The 22,700-nt window shown below is 38.6% G+C and overlaps 1 protein-coding gene across 7 annotated transcripts in view; it reads right to left on the reverse strand.

Annotated features, from left to right (window-relative positions):
• MAN1A2 (mannosidase alpha class 1A member 2) overlaps nucleotides 1–20,243 on the reverse strand; it is a 149,065-nt gene extending 128,822 nt beyond the window's left edge. For 6 of the 7 annotated variants that reach the window (XM_044944497.1, XM_044944496.1, XR_006551711.1 and 3 more), the window contains exon 1: nucleotides 18,964–20,243. In XM_044944497.1, the coding sequence (XP_044800432.1) occupies nucleotides 18,964–19,265 (302 nt within the window). In that variant the 5' untranslated portion in view covers nucleotides 19,266–20,243. The remainder of the gene's footprint in view (nucleotides 1–18,963) is intronic. The other variant, XM_044944495.1, reaches the window with a different exon arrangement.
• Between the last annotated feature and the right edge of the window lie 2,457 nt (nucleotides 20,244–22,700).

Consider the following 22,700-nt stretch of genomic DNA (forward strand, 5'->3'; position numbering starts at 1 on the left):
TACGTCTGCTTCATTGACTACCCTAAAGCCTTTGACTGTGTGGATCATAACAAACTGGAAAATTCTTCAAGAGATGGGACTACCAAACCACCTTATCTATCACCTGAGAAACCTGTATGTGGGTCAAGAAGCAACAGCTAAAACCAGACATGGAACAACTGACTGGTTCAAACTTGAGAAAGGAGTAAGACAAGGCCGTATATTGTCACCCTGCTTATTTAAATTATATGCAGAAAACATTATGCAAAATGCCAGGCTGGATAAATCACAAGTAGGAATCAAGATTGCCAGGAGAAATATCAACAACCTAAGGTGTGAAGAAAGTGAAGAAGAACTAAAAAGCCTCTTGAAGAGGGTGAAAAGGAGAGTGAAAAAGCTGGCTTAAAACTCAACATTCAAAACACGAAGATCATGTCATCCGGTTCCATCACTTCATGGCAAATAGAAGGGTAAAAAGTGAAAGCAGCAACAGATTTTAACATCTTGAACTCCAAAATCACTGTGGACAGAGGCTGCAGCCATCAAATTAAAAGATGCTTGCTCCTTGGAAGAAAAGCTATGACAAATTTAGACAGTGTATTAAAAACAGAGACATCACTTTGCCAATAAAGGTCCATATAGTCAAAACTATGGTCCAGTAGTCATGCACAGATATGAGAGTTGGATCATAAAGAAGGCTGAGCGCCAAAGAATTGATGCTTTCAAATCGTGGTGCTGCAGAAGACTCTTGAGAGTTCCCTGGATTGCAAGGAGATCAAATCAGTCAATCCTGAAGGAAATCAATCCTGAATATTCATTGGAAGGGCTATTGCTAAAGCTCCAATACTTTGGCCACCTGATGCAAAGAGCCAACCCACTGTAAAAGACTCTGATGCCAGGAAAGACTGAAGTAAAAGGAGAAGGGAGCAGCAGAGGATGAGATGGTTAGATAGCATCACCAACTCAATGGACATGAATTTGAGCAAACTCCAGGAGATAATGGAGGACAGAGGAGCCTGGGGTGCTGCAGTCCATGGGGTTACAAACAGTCAGATGTGACTCAGCGACTGAACAACAACATGAGCATGACTTGAAAATAGATTTACATAGGAAAACAGCATTAGAAAGGCATACTCTTCAAATAGAAATTAAAAGGAAAAAAAATCAAATTTGCCAGGCAGATCAAGAAAACAAGGGCATACTAGATAGAAGTGATAGTGTACAAAGAAGAAGCAAAACAATATACCAGTTAGGAAATAAGTTGGTAGGGCCACTAGAGTATAGTGTGCAGAGGGGAGAAGGTGCAGTAGTGTAGAACAGACTGGGCATGGTAAGAAAGCCAGAGAAGAAAAGTTCAACCATGAATAAAGTTTGTTTTGCAACTGAAGAGCAAAGCAAGCCATTAAAGAATTCTTAACTGAAAAGAGAATACCTGATGGAAACACAGAAGACTCCTAATACCCAAAGCATTCTTGAAATGAAAAACAGAGCTGGAGGAATCAATCTTTCTGACTTCAGGGTATACTACAAAGCTACAGTCATTAAGACAATATTGTATTTTGACACAGAAACAGAAATATAGACCAAAGGAACAAGATGTAAAGCCCAGAGATAAACCCACATACCTATGGGCACCTTATCTTTGACAAAAGAGGCAAGAATACATGATGGAGCAAAGGCAGCCTCTTAAATGCAGTCCCCAATCTTTTTGGCATCAGGGACTGCAGCACCCCAGGCTCCTCCATGGAAGACAATTTTTCCATGGATTGGGGCAGTGCAGGGGTGAGGGGGAAGGATGGTTCAGGTGGTAATGCAAAAAGCAATAGGGAGTTCCAGATGAAGCTTCACTTGCTCGCCAGCTCCTTACCTCCTGGTATGCAGCCAGGTTGGTTTCTATTATTTAAACAGTATGCTATGCTAGTTAAACAAATATACAGAAGGACATAGAGAAACCAGAAACAAAGATAATAATATGAAAAATTATTATCAATGAGATGGTTGGATGGCATCGACTCAATGGACATGAGTTTGAGCAAGCTCCGGGAGATGATGAAGGACAGGGAAGCCTGGCGTGCTGCAGTCCATGGGGTCACAAAGAGTTGGACATGACACCAACTACATAAAAATCCAAAAAGCAAAATATCACAAAGGAAAAATGTCAATTGCATTAAAATTTAAAACTCCTATAAAACTGGAGTATAAAAATAAACAAAGCATGAAAATCAGACATCCATTGCAAGAATTTATCTTTAATGCATATAAGTAACGAAGAATTCATCTAGAATATATAAATAATTCCTACAAATGAGTAAGAAAAAGAACAATCTCAAAGAAAAATTGGCCAAAAAAGTGAACAAGCTACTCAAAGACTAGGAAATTCAAGCAATCAATAAATATGTTTTAAAAAAATTCCATCTTACTAGTAATCAAGAAATAAAAACTAAAATTTGTATCAAATTGCTAAAGATTTCTAAAATTTAACAAAGCCATGATTTACAAAGATGCAAGTGGGAGGTAAATTGGTATAAGCCCTTTAGAGACTAACTTAGCAGCAAAACATGCAGTCAATGATGCATATAATTTACAATTCAATAATTGTATTACTAAGCTTTTATCTTGGAGGAAAAAACACATGTGCCCAAGTACACATGTACAAGAATGCTTCTGTAGTTAGAATATGGAATTAACATAAAAAAAAAAATCTATCAACAGGGGCATATGTAAATAATCTGAGGTTTAATCACACAATAGAATATCTAAGTGAATAACTGAACCAGAGCCTGATATGATAATATATCCAATATGATAATATATATAAATCATTTTTTAAATGTTGAATTAAAAAAATTTGCTGAAGGAGATATACAATGTTTAAGAGCATGCAGAATATAATTATATATTTTACAATTGTTTGTCTATATAACATATCAATATATATGGAGCATAATTATAAAACCATGTATTGAGAAAGACAGTATCAAAACTCAGAATAGAGGTTTATCTCAAGAAGGGTAATCTTCAGCTAAAACAGAAAAATGTCAAGATCTGAAACAGTGGCTACAGTGACAATGTTAGCTGTTAAAAGACTTATAACAAACATACAAAAAAGAATGAGAGGACTTATACCTGATATCAAAACATAGTGTAAGACTTCAAATGGTGGTTACTTTGGGGAGTAATCAGAAAGATCCATGGGGGTTTAAAGAAAAAAAGAACTCTGTATACTCTGGGATACATTATCTTTTTATTTATTTTTTTTTTAGTATTTGTTTATTTACTTATTGGGGTTGCTGGATCTTAGTTGCAGTGCTCAGGATTTTTTAGTTGTAGCATGTGAACTCTTAATTGCAGCATGTGGGATCTATTATAGTTCCCTGACCAGGGATCAAACCCTGGACCCCTGCATTGGGAGCACAGAGTCCCAGCCACCGGACCACCAGGGAAATCCTTGGGATACATGATTTTTTATTTAACCAATTCCCTGAGGACAGACATTTGGATCATTCACCATATGTCCTGTTACAGCTTCCAGGGACATTCTTAAACATTTCTTTGTGCACTGATGTAAAGATTTACTAGGATTAATTCTTAGAAGAATTTCTAAATCAAAGAACATGTACTTTAAATTGATTGGTATTTATTAAATTAATTGATTACTAAATTGTTCATTACAAAAATTCTATTACTTTACACCTTCACCAACAGTGTAAGTGCAAGTGGAGCAACCCTGCTCAATATACACGGCCCCTCGATATAAACAATCTTTTTAAGTAGAGGGAAAAAAACCTAGCTCATGAAAAGGTAAATGTTGATTAACAGTATCACAAATTAATAGAAAAATAATTTATATTTATTATACACACCAAAAAGATATAAACTGTATATCAGATGCCACCTTACTGCAAAGTAATGGAAGAAGTCATGTACATACATAAACATTTTAAATAGACTTATGAATATAACTCTATACAGCTATATATATATAGTTTTAGATACCTGAAGATATATAACTGTGTGAGATCCCAATTTAGCACAATGATTGGCATACTTTTTTAGATGACAGGGTCTGGTTCCTTATTGAAAAAAGCTTCAGAACACTGCACCTCACTTCCAGATAACCCAGTCCATATGCCAGAAATGCATAAATTAATGAAACAAATGTTCATTAGGAGAAAAAAGAAAGGAAAAAAGACAACTACTTATCTAAACTCTCAAAAAATACCAATGACCTAAATGCATACCTGAGCCTCACCTAGGTGAAAAAGTATCTTAAGATCCCTAGAATATGACTCCAGAGATAATTTATGCTTGAAGACAATGTTAAGATTTGAATCTCAGGTTGAACATTTTCAGTAGTGTCCAACTAAAAGTTTATCTTCTATAATATTCTCCAATAACCCCAATACTTCTGTTTTATTGACTATGCCAAAGCCTTTGACTGTGTGGATCACAATAAACTGTGGAAAATTCTGAAAGAGATGGGAATACCAGACCACCCGACCTGCCTCTTGAGAAACCTGCATGCAGGTCAGGAAGCAACAGTTAGAACGGGACATGGAACAACAGAGTGGTTCCAAATAGGAAAAGGAGTACGTCAAGGTTGTATATTGTCACCCTGTTTATTTAACTTCTATGCAGAGTACATCATGAGAAACACTGGGCTGGAAGAAGCACAAGCTGGAATCAAGATGGCTGGGAGAAATCTCAATAACCTCAGATATGCAGATGACACCACCCTTATGGAAGAAACTGAAGAAGAACTAGAGCCTCTTGATGAAAGTGAAAGAGGAGAGTGAAAAAGTTGGCTTAAAGCTCAACATTCAGAAAACTCAGATCATGGCATCTGGTCCCATCACTTCATGGGAAATAGATGGGGAAACAATGGAAACAGTGTCAGATTTTATTTTGGGGGGCTCCAAAATCACTGCAGATGGTGACTGCAATCATGAAATTAAAAGACGCTTACTCCTTGGAAGGAAAGTTATGACCAACTTAGATAGCATATTCAAAAGCAAAGACATTACTTTGCCAACAAAGGTCCGTCTAGTCAAGGCTATGGTTTTTCCTGTGGTCATGTATGGATGTGAGAGTTGGACTGTGAAGAAAGCTGAACACCAAAGAATTGATGCTTTTGAACTGTGGTGTGGGAGAAGACTCTTGAGAGTCCCCTGGACTGCAAGGAGATCCAACCAGTCCATTCTGAAGGAGATCAGTCCTGAGTGTTCTTTGGAAGGAATGATGCTAAAGCTGAAACTCCAGTACTTTGGCCACCTCATGCGAAGAGTTGACTCAATGGAAAAGACTCTGATGCTGGGAGGGATTGGGGGCAGGAGGAGAAGGGGACGACAGAGGATGAGATGGCTGGATGGCATCACCGACTCAATGGACATGAGTTTGAGTGAACTCCGGGAGTTGGTGATGGACCGCGAGGCCTGGCGTGCTGTGATTCATGGGGTCGCAAAGAGTCGGACGCGACTGAACGGAACTGAACTGAACTGAACCCCAATACTAGTATAATGCTTGGTGCATCCTAAACACTCAAAAAAACCATTTGCTGAATAAATGAACATGTTATCACTATGGAGAGGCCAAGAGATCTGCACAAGTAATAGAGGTTGATATCATAAATATGTAAATGTCAAAAAGTAAAAAGAAAAACGAGACACACGTTGTTCTTTGCACCAGATTACATCATATCCTTTCTTTTTTAGAACTATATAACTTATCTCTAAAGTTCCTATTGATATGGAAGACAAAAGAACAGACACTTTCAATGGTATCTTTCCACATTAAAGTTAGGAAATTATTATCTCAAAGAAAATTCTGCACTGGGATAATAAGAGCCCTACAGGGTCTGAGGCCTGAATTATTCAAGAACTCTTGTTTTCCATAGAATCTATCCTAAAGTTTTATATAACAAATTAAATGGTTATATAAAACTTTATATGTAACTGTTAAGTGAGCTCAAAAATGACACCTGGAAATACTTTTGTAAATATACCTATTACCTTCAGGCTGGTGTAAAAAAATGTTCAGTAAGTTATACTTTTAAACTTATGCGAAATAATGCATAAAAACACCATTTCAGTCATTTACACTCTTTAAACTGGCACACATTTCATTATAAAAGTAACCATAATATCTATAAATGAATTAGACATTTATAAAATTATTTTTCAAACCTTAATTTTTATAGATAGAAATAACACTAATTCCTACTCAGAATACACTTTATTTTCAAAGTATTTGTCATGCCTTGAACTAAATTACTACACATTCTTCAGTCCCCACTTCATAAAATTACTGGTATTTCATATGCATGAGCTGGAAGGAATCTTTGAAGGTTCAATCAATTCCTTCATTTCATAAACAAGGCACAAAGAAGTTAAAGAGCTCAAAGAAATACATCCATTAAGTAAGGACAACAGTGAAACTAGAGCCCCTATCTCTTAACACTGAGCCCACCACCCTTTTAAATATACAATGATGTCTTCGCTCTGGACTACATAAAATTCCAAGATAGATATTGGAATGAATGCCTTTAAAGGAGATTTTCCCTTTATAATAAATCCTAAAAGCCAATCTGTATATAAATCTTCATCCATGCTTCATTTTAACTGTGTTCTAAAAGGAAAAAATTCCAGCAAAAATTTAATGGTAACCTAAATAAACTTTTCTGACAGAACATGCACAGTTATGAAAAATAAAAGAGCAAAATGATTTACCTAGCCAACCTAAACCATAATTTAAATACTTTTCATAACTTTCAAACAATAGTAAACATAACATTTGCCCAGTTAATCAATTAAATTAATGTTTACCATGTACTATAGGTTTCATATAGATGTTTAGTTTCTGTGATACCAACTTTCCAACACCGTCGTGATCACTATATCTGTAAAAATAAGGTTAGTAATACCTAACTTACAGGTCTGATGTAAAGAATAAATGCTAAATATGTGAAAATATTCATCACATACTATTATTTTCTCTTTTTTTCCTAAAGAAGGAAAAATTCAATGTAAGGGCATGCAAAATAACTTAGATACATGTGTATGGATAAGTATTTTCTAGAGAGGGCCAAAGTGAATAATTTGCAATTTTTTTTTAATTATTTTTAATAAAGGGCCTCTATTAAACATTGTCCTCACTTTAAGACATTATTCATCCTACTTTTGCATCTTACCTCTCAATATTGTCTTACATTGTTTATATCTCCTTTTGCAGAATTTGTCACCTCGCCATGGACATCATTTATTCAAGATACATACTATTCTGGATGGCTTCAATGGGGAATTCTACCAAACATACAAAGAAGAACTTATACTGATCCTTCTCTACTTCCTGACTGAAGAGGAGCAAACACTCCCACAGTCATTCTATGTGGCCACCATCATCATCCTGATACCAAAACCTGACAAAGCAACACCAAGGAAAAAAACTACAGGACAGTATCTTTGATGAATATAGATGCAAAAATTCTCAACAAAATATTAGCAAACCAAATTCAGTAAGACATAAAAAGATCATACACCATGAACACACTGGATTCATCCCAGGGTCACGAGGATGATTCAAAATACACAAATCAAACAACATGATACACCATATCAATAAAAGAAAAGACAAAAATCACATGGTCATCTCAACAGATGCAGAAAAAGCATTTGTTAAATTCAACATCCATTTATGAATAAAAACCTTACCAAAGTGAGTATAAAGAAAATGTATCTCAATATAACAGCATTTATTAATACATTCTCAACGTATTTATGACAAATCTAGACTTCCCTGGGAGCTCAGATGGTAAAGAATTTGCTTGCAATGCAGAAGACCTGGGTTTGATCCCTGGGTCAGGAAGATGCCCTGGAGAAGGAGATGACAACCCACTCCAGTATTCTTGTCTGGAGAATCAGACATGACTGAGGAGCTAACACTTTCTTCTATGACAAATCTACAGTTAACATAATATTCAATAGTGAAAAGCTGAAAGCCTTCCTGCTAAAATTCAGGATAAAACAAAGATGCCCACTTCTAGTATCAGAAGTCCTAGTCATAGCAATCATACAATAAAAAGAAAGAAAGGTATCCAAATGGGAAGAGAACAGGTAAAATTGTCATTATATGCAGATGAGATGATACTATATACAGAAAATCTTAAAGACTCAACAATAAAACAACTAGCACTAATAAATTCAGCAAGGGAACAGGATGCAACATTAATATATAGAAATCAGTTTCTTTATACTAACAATGAAATATCAGAAAGGAAAATTAAAAACCAATACCTTTTAAAACTGCACATATAAATATATATATACACACACACACACACACACACTTAGGAGTAAGCCTGACCAAACTGGAGAAAGATTTATATGCTGAGAACTATAAAACACTGATAAAGGAAACTGAAGATGATTTTAAAAGATAGAAAACTATCCCATGCTTTTGGATTGGAAGAATTAGTAGTATGAATTGAGCAGTAGTAGTATTAGAATTGGGTAGTATGGCCATTAGTTAAAATGGCCATACTACCCAAAGCAATCTACAGATTTAATATGATCCCTATCAAATTATCCATGACTTTTTCATGGAACTAGAACAAATAATCCTAAAAACTATATGGAACCATAAAAGACTCAGAATTGCCAAGGCAATCCTGAGGAAAAGAATAAAGCTGGAGGCATAAGTCTCCTAGACTTCCAACAATACTACAAAACTATAGCAATCAAAAACAGTGTGGTATGGGAAATTTCCTGGCAGTCCAGTGGTTAGGACTCAGTGTTTTTACTGCCGTGGCAGGGTTCAATCCCTGATTAGGGAACTAAGATCCCACATGCCAGGTGGCGTGGCCAAAAAGGTGGGGGAAAAGCACGGCATTGGCACAAAAAACAGACATATAAATCAATGGAACAGAATAGAAAGCCCAGAAATAAACCCACACACCTCTGGTCAATTAATTTTCAACAAATGAGACATGAAAATACAACAGAGAAGATAGTCTCTTCAGGAAGCGATACTGGAAAAGATGTACAACTGCATGTAAATCAATGAAGTTTGAACACATTTTCACACTATACAAACTCAAAATGGCTTAAAGACTTAAACATAACACATAACACCATACAACTCCTATAAAAGGACACAGGCAAAGCATTTTCTGACATAAATTGTAGTAAAGTTTTCTTAAGTCAGTCTCCCAAGGCGATAGAAATAAAAGCAAAAATAAAGGAGACCCAATCAAACTAACAAACTTTTGCAGAGCAAAGGAAACCTTCAACAAAACAAAAAGACAACCTACTGACTAGGAGAAATATTTGCATATGATGCAATGGACAAGGGCTTCAATCTCAAAATATACAAACAGCTTATATAACTCAGAATTCTAACAACCCAATCAAAAAATGGGTTGATGACCTAAACAGACATTTCTCCAAAAGACATATAGATGCCAAGAGACATATGAAAAAAGCTCAACATCACTAATTATTAGAGAAATGCAAATCAAAACTACAATGATGTACCACCTCACACTGGTCAGAATGGCCATCATTTAAAAATCTACAAATAACAAATGTTGGAAAGAGAGAAAAGGGAAACTTCCTGTCCTTTCAGTGGGTATGTAAACTGATGCAGCCATTATGAAGAACAGCATGGAGGTTCCTTAAAAAACTAAAATTAGAGCTGCCATATGACTCAGCAATCCGGTTCCTACGCATGTAAAGGAAAGATGCTTGAAAAGATACATGGGCCCCTACGTTCACAATACCACTGTTTACAACAGCCAAACATGGAGCCAACCTAAACTGTCCATCAAAAGATGAATGGATAAAAAAGATGTGGTATATTTTCATAGTGGAGTATTACTAACCCATAAAATACAGTGAAATAATGCCATTTGCAGCAACATGGATGGACCTAGAGATTATCATACCAAGTGAAGTAAGTCAGAAAGAGAAAGATATGATATCACTTATATGTGGAATCTAAAATATGATACAAATGAACTTATATATGAAACAGAAACAGACTCACAGATATGGAAAACAAACTGACCGTTACCAAAGGGGAAAGTGGGTGAGGAAGGGATAAATTAGAAGTTTGGGATTAGCAGATACAAACTACTATATATAAAATAGATAAACAAAATGGCCCTACTATCGAGCACAGGGACCTATGTTCAATATACTGTAATAAACCATAATAGAAAAGAATATATATATAAAACTGAATCACTTTGCTATACACCAAAAACTAAACTAATACAACACTGTAAATCAACTACAATTCAATTTTTTAAATATATATATACTTTCATTAAGGGTCAAATGAACATTAAGCATTGGAGAGACAAAAATAATTAAAAGACAATCATCTGTTCACAAGGAACCCATGTTCTGTTGGGAGCAACAAGTAAGCAAATGACTGTAAACATGCAATCACAGACAATATAGGAGAAAGATAAAAGTACGTGGGGAAAAAGACTACCCAAAGGCAGGAACAGTAAAGGAATAAATTTGTCTGTGAAAGTGAAAGTCACTCATTCTTGGGTGTTGACAATCTCAGATGTTAATGGGTAAATTAATATTAACCAGAAAGCTACAGATCAGAGAGCACTATTACAAAATAAGATTAAAGGCAAATCAAAGTAATTCAAGCACAGATTTATAATACTAAATAATGATGACAAAATCTAATCTTAGACTACATATTAATATTATAGATGCTACATAAGCTACATAAGTCTATGTAAATATTCATAATATGGAAGGAATATTCTGAGATTGTATGTTTGATCCATTAGTAAGAAAAATCAAAAGAAATATTAATAAATAAGAGTAAATAAACATTTCATAACACTAAAACACTTGTTATAAAACCCAAATTTTGGAATGGTTATTACGGCTTAAAGCAAATAAACTATATTTGAACAAATTTTATTTCCTTAAAACATTTAACTTCATCTAATAAATAATGCTTACTTATTAACATTCAACTTCTAGGGCACTGAACAGCAAGAAATTTCTAGTACATGCTGACCAACATGAAAATCAGGACTTACACCGTGGCATTCTGCATTTTAATCACACCATACTAGTTCTTTTTTCATTTCTGAGAAAAATGAAAAACATACTCATTTTATAACAGTGATTTTATAATGTAAAAGCAAAGTCACTGTCACTTTGCTTAGGATCAAAATTAGACTCTAAATAAGAGTACACAAATGTCATCTGGTAAGCAGCCCCAAAATACAGTCTACTATTAATACTTATGAAAGATGCAGAAAAGAATAAAACTCAGGCTATCAAAGAAATAAGAGCCATTATGTCAGAATCTGGAAGAATTTTTCAGTAACTTATAATCTTATCTTGCTCATTAAACAAAAAATGTCCAAACTACACTACCCCAACTGTAACTTATCACAGAGACCTAATCATAAAATGGGATAGAAACCTTCATGTCGTCAGAGCACTGTTCAACTTGCCTTCCCCACAGTATCTTCCCAATTCTCTCCTTATTATCTACCTAGCTAGGCTATATCAGAGAACAACTCCTGGAGGATAGAGGAAGCAGAATGAAACACTGTATTCTAGCTGGTAAGAGAACAAGAATTTCAGTAGCTGTCTATGATGTCAACTGTACCCAAAACTGTGAAATCTACTCTAGTGCTACAAGTTGAGAGGACTAAAGATATTAGAACAGAAGAAAAGAGACTGAAAGCTATATAAATCACTCCGTCCTCCAACTATGGAGCTCAAACAAGTATTCACTCAATATATAAGCAGATCCAAAAAAAAAAAAAAAGCATCAAAGACATCTATACCACAGATTATTGATAAATGTCAGGTATAAACTGATCTTACCTTATTCACATCTGAGTAAAGGGAAGTGGGCCTTAGGAAGCATCACTACAAACAAAGCTAGCGGAGGTGATGGAATTCCAGCTGAGCTACTTCAAATCCTAAGAGATGATTGCTGGATGCTGTTAAAGTGTCACATTCAATATGCCAGCAAATTTAGAAAATTCAGCCACTGGCCACAGGACTGGGAAAGGTCAGAATTCATTCCAATCCCAAAGAAAGGAACTGCCAAAGAAAGTTCAAATTACTGCACAATTGCACTCATCTCACACGCTAGTAAAAGGAATGCTCAAAATTATCCAAGCCAGGCTTCAACAATACGTGAACCATGAACTTCCACATGTTCAAGCTGGATTTAGGAAAGACAGAAGAACCAGAGATCAAATTGCCAACATCCGTTGGATCACAGAAAAAGCAAGAGAATTCCAGAAGAACATGTACTTCTGCTTCATTGACTATGCTAAAGCCTTTGACTGTGTGGATCACAACTGTGGAAAATTCTTCAAGAGATGGCAATACCAGACCACCTGACCTGCCTCCTGAGAAACCTGTATGCAGCTCAAGAAGCAACAGTTAGAACAGGACACGGAACAACAGACTGGTTCCAAAGTGGAAAAAGAATACGTCAAGGCTATATATTGTCACCTTGCTTATTTAACTTATATGCAGAGTACACCATGTGAAATGCCAGGCTGGATGAAGCAGAAGCTGGAATTAAGATTGCCAGAAGAAATATCAATAACCTTAGATATGCAGATATGCCACCCTTATGACAGAAAGCAAAAAGGAACTAAAGAGCCTCTTGATGAAAATGAAAGAGGAGAGTGAAAAAGCTGGCTTATAACTCAACAATTAAAAAATGAAGATCATGGCACCCAGTCCCATCATTTCATGGCAAATACATGGGGAAACAATGCAAACAGTGACAGACTATTTTCTTGGGCTCCAAAATCACTGCAGATGGTGACTGCAGCCATGAAATTAAAAGACATTTGCTCCCTGAAAGAAAAGCTATGTCAAACCTAGACAGCATATTAAAAAGCAGAGACATTACTTTGCCAACAAAGGTCCATATAGTCAAAGCTAAAGTTTTTCCAGTAGTCACGTATGGATGTGAGAGTTGGACCATAAAGAAGGTGAACGCTGAAGAATTGCTGCTTTTGAACTGCAGTGTTAGAGAAGATTCTTGAGAGTCCCTTGGACTGCAAGGAGATCCAACCAGTCAATCCTATAGAAAATCAATCTTGAATATTCATTGGAAGGACTGATGCTGAAGCTGAAGCTCCAATACTTTGGCCACCTGATGTGAAGAGCCGATTCATTAGAGAAGACCCTAATTCTGGGAAAGATTGAAGGCAGAAGGAGGAGACAAGATGGTTGGATGGCTTCACCGACCCAATGGACATAAGTCTGAGCAAGATCGGGGATTTGGTGATAGACAGGGAAGCCTGGCATGCTGCAGTCCACGGGGTCGCAAGGAGTCAGACATGACTGAATGACGGAACAACAGTCAAAAAAAAGGAAGTAGGAAAAATAACCACAAGACAATTAGGGAAATATATTACAAGGGAAAACCCAGCAGACATACAGGATAAAATAAATGTGCAACCTCTCTAAAACAGAAGCAGTAAGCCCTAAATAAAGAACAGGATGCAGGGAGAGGAGGCATGGGAGATGAGATGAGAAAAGGTACTAAGAAAGCTAAACTCATAATGGTGAGATATAAAATCTCTACTCCTGCAACAGAAAAGAAAAGTGAATCAAGCCAAAAATACAAACATAACATGAAAAACTTGAGGAACTCTCACTACTGCATGCTACCATCTGGACTAGCCACATGTCACGTTCAAAAGCCACAGGACACTAGTGACTACGATACTGTCCAACACAGGTTTAAAGTGATTCTGTCTAGTACAATGTCACACAGCTAGTTAGTAAAACCAAGATGCAACTTTAACTCCTTCTGACTCCAGATCTTTCCTTTTGAGCAAACTATCAGAAGTTAACATACACCCAACCCCAAGAATTCAATTTATACTTGCAAATTTTGACTGGAGGATGAAATTTATTGGTAGTTCAAATAAATATTTCAAAAAACAAAAACACAAAGCCCATTTATATAATGCCAACATATAAAACAAATGTCAGTGTCAAAAGTGAAAATTAATAAGTAAAATTCTTATTAGATGGGCCTGTTATGTACACAAATTATGAACATGATACTTTATGTATATCTGTGTGTATTTATAATATTTCATGTATACTATAACCACTAGCTAAATGTTTTGGTTACTTTAAAATCACAGATGCTAAACATGACTAAAATCATAGATGCTAAACATGTATCATGAACATCAAATGATACATTCTATGTCATTATCATCTGCAAAGTATATATTGTTTGAAAACTCTATGTTATTTATGAACCATTTAATGGGAGGGAACACATAGGTTTTCTCAGGAAAACACTTGATCTTAAATTCATGTGATATCAATTATATAAAGTATTAGTTAAATATAGTGTATATTTCTTAGCAATCCATAACCATGTCACTTAGAAACAGTTACCTGAGACTACCTCCTCCTCCTCCTTTAGACTCCATATTCAACCAACCACCAATTTCCACACAACTTAACAGTTTGAATGTCTCTTGAATCAAGTGCTTTTCTCCACTAATTTCTCTCCTCCACTTTCACCACTGTGGTCTAAGCCAATATTCTCTGTGATTTATGCTCTTCTAACTGATTTCACTACACTTCCTCCTGTTCCCCTCCATCCCAGTGTTTACACTGTAACCAAAGTGATTGTTTATATTTTTTAAATACTGACTGACTATGACAGTCCCTTGCTTCAAAGAAAACTCTTCAATGACTTCCCACAGTACTTAAGATCAAAATACTTGACTAAAAACTACAGAATTCTGCCTAGGGATTCCGAACTCAACAACAACCAGGTTAAATATTGATTCATTAAATTTACTTATCTGGCAACTTAACTGAGTGGCACAAAATGAGGAGCCAATGCCCCTCTAGAGGGAGCAGCAGCTGCCTGGATCCAGCTGAGCACTGCCATCTGAAAATACAGACTTGGATGTTGCTATATCCTCTACTTTTTCAAGAGAAATTCGAAATCCAGACTTTGTGTGAAATCTCCCTCATATGTCAATGCTGGCAACTCATTCAAACTTTTCAAACAATAAGGAAGCTGAATATGACTCCTCACCTAGTCTCTTCACCTAGCCCCACACCACTAATCTCTATATGAGCCATACAAGCCACACTATTTCTCAGATCCTCAACAATGCTGAAACCCACCAGGATCCTGCACAGCCCTCCAGGGCACAAAACCCTTTTCAGTGTCCCATTCCTTGTTTGTAGGAAAAAGGCTTTCCACCTCCATGACCTTTCTTAAGTCCACAGGGCAGATTCAGTTACTAACCAGGGAAGTGAGGGAACAGCTGAAAGAAACAACACAGCAGTGATCCTCCTCAGGGAGGTGCATAACAATATGACAAAAATCTCCCAGTTCTGACAGGAAGCAGGGCCTCCATCTAGGTGGAAGACTGTATCTTCAGGCTGAACACAAGCATATTCTGGCTCCAACCCTAATTGGTTGGAATCAGAAGGCTGATGACAGATTCCTAGAACACCACCCTGTTACCTCACCACCAACAGGTTAAGAGGAAGTTACACAACCTGCAGCCCTCTCCCAAGCACTTTTGCCTATAAAACTCTTCCCTGAAAATTACCGGGCAGTTTGAGTCTTTGGAGCATGAGTTGCCCCATCCTCTTCACTTAGCCCTTGCAGTAAACTTTTCTCCACTCCAAACTCTTAACGTTTGTTCGGCCTCATTGTGTATCAGGCACACGAACTTGGGTTCAACAGTAATACTACTGAGGGCTCTCACATATGTCATATTCTCTGCTTTGATCTTTTTTTCCCCCACAACTCTACCTGACTTAGCAATCTCCTACTTGTATGCTTCTGAGCAGTTGTTTCCTCAAAAAGCCTTCCCTGCTCCCACTGCCTGTCCCCCACTCCACAGGCTAACTCACATCATTCTGTGCTCTGACAACACTGAATGTATCTCGTAACACTCATCACACCCAAAAAATAAATTTGTTCATTTAATGTTTGTCATCCCTTCCCACCCCTCCCCCTAAGTGGGAAGTGCCATAAAAGCAGGGCCCAATACACAGCAGACATGCAATACACATTTATTGCTAAATAATTTGATGATAAAATATTCCTTTAGATAATAAGGTTCTGGTGCACTTTTAAAAATTAATCTGCACCCAACTTTTCAGAAACATGTACAATATTTAAAGGTACATGTAAGTAGACTCAGAATTAAAATACTCAAAATATAATTATTATTAATAATTGTTAATATTTACTGAGCATTTACTAAATGCTAGGAACTACACTGAGCACTTTGCATGCACTATATCTCGTTCAATATAACAATCTGTAATCCAGAGGAAGCAACTAAGGCAAAGAGTTTGAAAATCTGTTCCAAATCACATATCTAATCAATGAAAAAGTAGGGTATGAATCCATGCAGTCTGACTCCAGAGTTTAAGCACCAAACTACTACACTAAACTAAGTAATTAAGAAAAGCCAATTCAACAGGTATCCGTTAAATACTGTGAATAAGAAATAATGGCCAAGGTTTATCTCTCATTACTTCTCCATTAAAGTAAGGCTCCTCATCCCTCTATCCTACACTCTTCTCCACACACACAAAATTAAGATAAATCATCATTTGTATTTTCTCAACTAAGAAAGACGATCCTTTGACCACATCCAAAATAGGCATGAACTTAGTACCAAAAGTATCTGTTAAAATGTCATCTTTCTGAATTACTTTTGAATATGTTAATGTTAATTCAGAAAGACACCATTTTAACAGACAGAGGATGAGATGGTTGGATGGCATCATCAACTCAATGGACATGAGTTTGAGCAAACTGTGGGAGACAGTGAAGGACAGAAAAGCCTGGTGATGGAGTCCATGGGGTGGCAAAGAGTTGGACACAACTAAGTCACTGAACAACAACGCTAATGTTTATATATTAATGTTTCATATTTTACATTGAAATCTGATTATTTGAATGATATATTATTTGGAATGTATTTTGTTGCTCAAATTAGAAAAATCACTTATAACTATACACTATTTTCAGATATGGTGACAAGCAATATAAAAATAAACTGATTTACCACATAAAATATGCTCAGAGATAATCAAGGGATCCTTCAAGACCTGAACTCTATTCCAATTCATGCTTTCCAAAACTCAAGAACCAAACAGATTTGAATAAGTGTCTCATATAAATGATTTGTTGTCCAGACTCTTACTACCCAAAACCTAAGACATGGCTCACTCGCCATACCTTGTTAAGAGAATTCAATAACCAATCTCACTCCAAACTCAGAAATCCAACAGTTTTGTACAGCAAAACAAAAAGCAAATGTATTCAAGGGCTATATAAATTTAAGAGTTCTTGTTTTAAGAGATTTAAATAGGTTTTTAAAATGTGGAAAAATGCACATATTGCACATATATGTATTTTCATTCAAATTTGAAATTTAAACTCCACTTAACAGAATTTTTCTATGTGAACTAGAATGTGCCACATTTCTTAACTTTTAAACCAATTTAAAATATAAAGGAAACTGTTAAGCATATGACAAATAACTAAGAGAGTTAAATAATGTTAATTTGTGGCTTCAAAGAACTCTGAAGTCAGTTTTAGCATCTTTAAAAAAAAACTTATCATTATAAATACCATGGGAAATAAGGTTTTCAAGGAAAGCAGTACTTTCAGTGTTAATTTTTCAGCAACGTATTTCACAGATCACATCAGATTTTTCTCAAAGTCACAAACAGCAAAGGAGAAAATAAAAGAAACAAATGAAAAGAGTACAAAAGTTGAAGATGATGACAAAAATTTCAAATTAATTTGGCTACAGACGAATGGGATGAAATAATTTTAGAAGTAACTACTCCATAAGGTTCACCCAAAAGTCAAAGAAACAGCAAGCAAAGAACTAGACTGAGAAAAAGGAAAAATCAGCTCTCATTACAACAGTACATATTTCTAAAGTATTTAATTTTGGATAACATTTGAACACAAGGTTTTTCAAAAACTTTGTGCTTGAGGAAAAGTTAAAACTAACATCAGTTGAGAACAGAATATAAGCCTTTTTTTTTTAAAACATACTCAAAAATTAATTTAAGAAATAGAGCAAAAGGGGGAAAGATGGAGCAGGGGAAAAAAGAACAAAACAAAACTGTAGGTTTGAAGAAAGCAAACTACTTTCCCAGATTCTTCTTTTGATATAATAAAAGATTTAAAGAGAGCTAGAGCTCCCATTTTATCCTAATTTGGATATATTCTCCCAAGAGCTCACTTCAGATTTAGTGACTGGAAAGAATGTGAACCCTTTAATTAAGCAAATTTCAAGAGTCACTTGATACACACTGCCTTCCACATGGGGGGGAAAAAAAAGGTGAGAACAAAATTATATTTAAAAACATAACCAAATCTTGTCTACAAGACTCACAGTGAGTGACTTAAGATTCAGTGAGATCTTTAACTTAACTGATTGCACACAGAGCACCAAAATACATCTACTGTACCTGTGCTTGTCCTACTAAAATGCTTAAGCCTCACTACTAAGGTTAACTACCAGCCAGAGAACGAGGGCCCTTTGAGAGACAACAAATCCACAGCATGTCAGGATTCCACGGACCTATTTCACAGGGCGGCACAATGACATAAAGCAACACCTTCTTAATAAATGAAGGCACGGCCTATTTCACTATTTCTTCAAGTTAAGTTTTCATACCTCCACTCCCAACTGTTCACATCAGACCCAACACCCCCGAACACATATGTTCTTCCTACATAAAAGGAAGGAGCTGGACGTTGGATGGGGCTCTGGAGTCCTTCCAGTTTGTGGTTCTCTATTTAACTAGTTGTGAAATCACAATACAGCTCTCACAACTCAGGGAAAGTTATATTTTACTGCCAAAAAATAACAGATCTGATGCAATAAACCATACCTCGCTCTGCCAAACGTTAATACCAGAACTTCTGAAAAAAACAAACCTGTGTCTATGCTCATCTGGTCCATGGATCAGGAAGATTCCAGGGTGTTTCGCCCCTTTACCGGCATCTACATGAGGAATTAACACATCTTCCAAACCCAGATCAAAGCGTTTGTGTTTTGAAGAGTCTGGAAGAAAGAAGAATGCTCCAAAACACAGGGTGATGAAGGCACTTAGAATAAGGAGGAGGATGAACTTCTCAGAAAGTCTCAAGGTAGCCCTGTGATGCGAGAAGGAAGGCGGCCCCAGGTTCAGAGGTGGTATCCTTCGTCCAGAGAGGGGTAGCAGCGCTGGGGTAGTCATCGTTTAAGCTCTCGGGCAAAATACTTTATAAAGTTCTCATCTTATATCAAACGTACGATACATTGAACAGTCTTCGGAATCTTGGCAAAAATGGGGAAATTCAGTTTTTCTCCTCTTAAAGGACTGTTGTGCTTTTCAATAGGGCACCTCTTTCACGCTCATTCAATTACATGCAGAAACGCGTGTGGCCCCAAAACGATCACTAGTTTTAAGTCCTGTGATATTTTCTTTTGCCATCTGGCTTTCGGTACCTCACCGGGTGACTACAAGTCTCCTCTTCATTCCCAAGGGTAGATCAGGCAAGCAACACCGCAGAAAGGATGCAAGGTGGGCTCTTCCATTCCTGCACCTCAGGGAGATGCTCCAGCGTGGTCTCCCGCCCCAAAAGGGTGACTGACGTGATCCCAGAGTTGTAGAAGGTTCACTTAGGCTCCTCTGATGCTTCGATTGGAGAATTTCTTAATCTCAGTGGTTGAAAAACAAGGGGCTCTTCGGAAGTCGGCCAACCGAGAGGAGGGGTCTCCCGCCTCAGCGCGACACTGGGTGAAAAGCCAAAAGAGCGACGCTGGGTGAAAAGCAGGAAAGAGGGCTCCTACGCCCGCGCCTCCCGACCCTGTCCCCCGGCTCCGAGGGCAGGCGACAGCTCCGACGCTGCCCCCTCGACAGTCGGCGCGAAGGGCATTCGCGTCCAAAATACCTGCGCCCTCCCAGCCGCGGCCGCTGTTGCTACCGCTCGGGTCTGTCAGAGAGCGGAACTTCCTCCTCCGCGGCCTCTGAGAAGCCCCGGCGTGTGCTGGGGGAGGGGAGGTGCGTCGACCGCCCCCGCCCGGCTCCTCCTCCTCTCGGCGGCCGGTTAAGTTAACCCCGGCGCCGACTCCCCGAGAGAGGCCGCCGCTGACCCCGCCGCACCCGGGCCCGGCGACCGAGCCTCCGCAGAGCGGAGGCGTAAGAAGCAGCCGAGCCGCGGCCCTCAGGTCCGAGAGCCCGGGGCAGGCGCCTGCTCATTCCTCCCTCAGCCCGGGGGCGACGGCGGCCCCGGGCGCGCGGGAGCAGCCGCGCCTCAGGCGGGCAGAGGTCAGTTCCGTCTCCTTCCTCCCCGACCGCCAGGGGCCTTGGGGGCCTCCGCCGCGCAGCCTCGGGTCGTTCGCAGCTGCTCTCTCTGGCGGTGGCGGCGGCTGCGGGAGAGGCAGCGCGTCCACGCGGTGCGGGGCTGCGGCCCGGTCCTCGCCCTGTGGCACTCTAGGCCCCGAAGGCGCGGAGCAACCGGGGGCTTTCACCGTTGGGCACACGCCTGAGAGGAGCCGGCGTGTTGGGGTGGGACGGATGGCGCGGGCCGGCCTTCGGCCCCGACTCGCGAGTGGGCGTCCCCGGGCGGCGGAGTGTGAGGTGCGCGCGCACGCTCCCGGCCCCGCCGCCGCCGCCCCTCCCCCGCCCCGCCTGGCCCGCGCTCCGGCCTCGCGCCGCTGCGGGCTCCAGCGCCGCCCTCCCGCCAGCCGCCGGCGCGCCCCCAGGAAGCGTCCTGCCGCCGCCGTCTGGGCGCTTGGTGGGAGAAGGTCTCCCGTCCGCGCTTCAGTGATAACTTAAGCCGTGCCGGGCTTTGCCATCGTCACTCGTGGGACTGACCTAGCGTTTGGGGCGGGGGTGGGGAGGGTTCAGGTCACCAAGGCTTCGCTGCAATCAAGTTACTGGGACTCAAAGGATCTCATGGCCAAGGTTAACGTTTAATCTTGCTCTGTGGAAGTCATGTCTTCAGTTGTGGACCGTGATCCCTTAGGGCTCAAAGACTGGGTCTCCAACTTCTTTGCAGCCCCTATGCACGTCGTTGGGCACCCGAGGCTCGAGTCATCTCTGTTGAGCATCAACCAAGTGCCTGGCTCTGTGTTTAAAATGGCGACCTTTCGTTTAGGTGTCGTGGTTGAGGAGTCTCCTGCAGCAGTCCATATGACCCCATAGGACAGCAGCCTTGTCGTCGTTCAGTTTCTGGAAGACGTTCTCCCATCATCTTCACACTCCTCACCACCACCGCTCCTGCAAAAGAGATAATAAGTATAGACAAGGAGGTGCTAGAACCCCAAAAGACAACAATATTGTTTAAATTAAGCCTGAAAAGCACCCTGAATTGATTTCTGTTATCCATAGTGTTAAGAACCATGTTGTGATTGGTGATGGTGGTTTAGTTGCTAAGTCGTGTAGCCTGCCAGGCTTCTCTGTAAGTGAGATTCTCCAGGCAAGAATACTGGAGTGGGTTGCCATTTCCTTCTCCAGGGGGGTCTTCCCGACCCAGGAATTGAACCCGGGTCACCTGTATTGCAGGTGGATTCTTTACCAACTGAGCTATGAGGGAAGCCCCCATGTTGTGATTAAGAACAAATGTCTATGATACACAAATACTCTTACTTTCAGCTTTGAGATTGTGTTTGATACTAAGATGTCATTCCCTCTACACATCCTTAGTGATAACTGGGAATTGGAAAAGAGTCCCTTAAATGGCAGGGACAAAAGGTCAGCCTGAGCTAAAAATCAAACAAAAAAATCCTCATTCATTGGCACAATTCAGAGTACATTCCAGTCTGCACTATTTCTAGAAGTTTTGCATATCTAACTACCTACCATATGACAAAAGAAGTCATTGTCATTGATTCACCAAATGAAACAAAGACATAAAAATGTTATGTGCCACCTCTCACCCATTCAGGCTGGCAGCCCAATCCAAAGTGAGATTTGTGTTGGACACTTGTGAAAAGTAGATGTAAGAAATTCCCTGCCTTCCCGATGTGTCTTTATAAAGTGTGCCAATTTTATGAATAAGTTTCTAATGCTGAGCCTCTCTGTAAGCCAAAGGAAAAGAAACACTTGGTTTTCCAACTGTTGACGTCATTACTTTCCATGGAAAGATCAGGAGAATAAATTTGATTTCTAAATGAAAGAGCAAGTTATATGAACCTTGAAGGATAAATATTATCTATATGGACACCAAATTGTTAACCACAGACATATCAATCATGAAACCTGCTTTAACCTAGTAGACAAGTATGACTCATAGCTGGTGGAGAAGACTTATCTGTGTCCCTCTTTCTAGTCCTTGGCTGTTTTGAAAAATTCACTTTTCCTTCAGGACAGTAAAAACATCATTACTTAAGTTTGAGATTATTGCAAATGCAGTCTGCAATCTAAGTCCATTGATGATGCTGTTGATTATCTTACTGTAATCCTGCACAAGCATCCAAAAGTGTGTGTGTGTTCATTCTAGAGACTAGTCCCTGAAATGATTTTTAAAAGAATCAGTATTGTTTTGTTTTGTTGATCTTTAAAAGCAAGTCAAAAATATATTCATAAATTATGACTACAAGTATATAAAATTATGTGTATAAAAAATTTAAAGGGAATATTTGAAAAAGACTATAGCTGTTGGATTAAGATGGTATATATGGTTTT

This window comes from Bubalus bubalis, chromosome 6 (assembly GCF_019923935.1).
Source record: "Bubalus bubalis isolate 160015118507 breed Murrah chromosome 6, NDDB_SH_1, whole genome shotgun sequence".
NCBI lineage: Eukaryota > Metazoa > Chordata > Mammalia > Artiodactyla > Bovidae > Bubalus > Bubalus bubalis.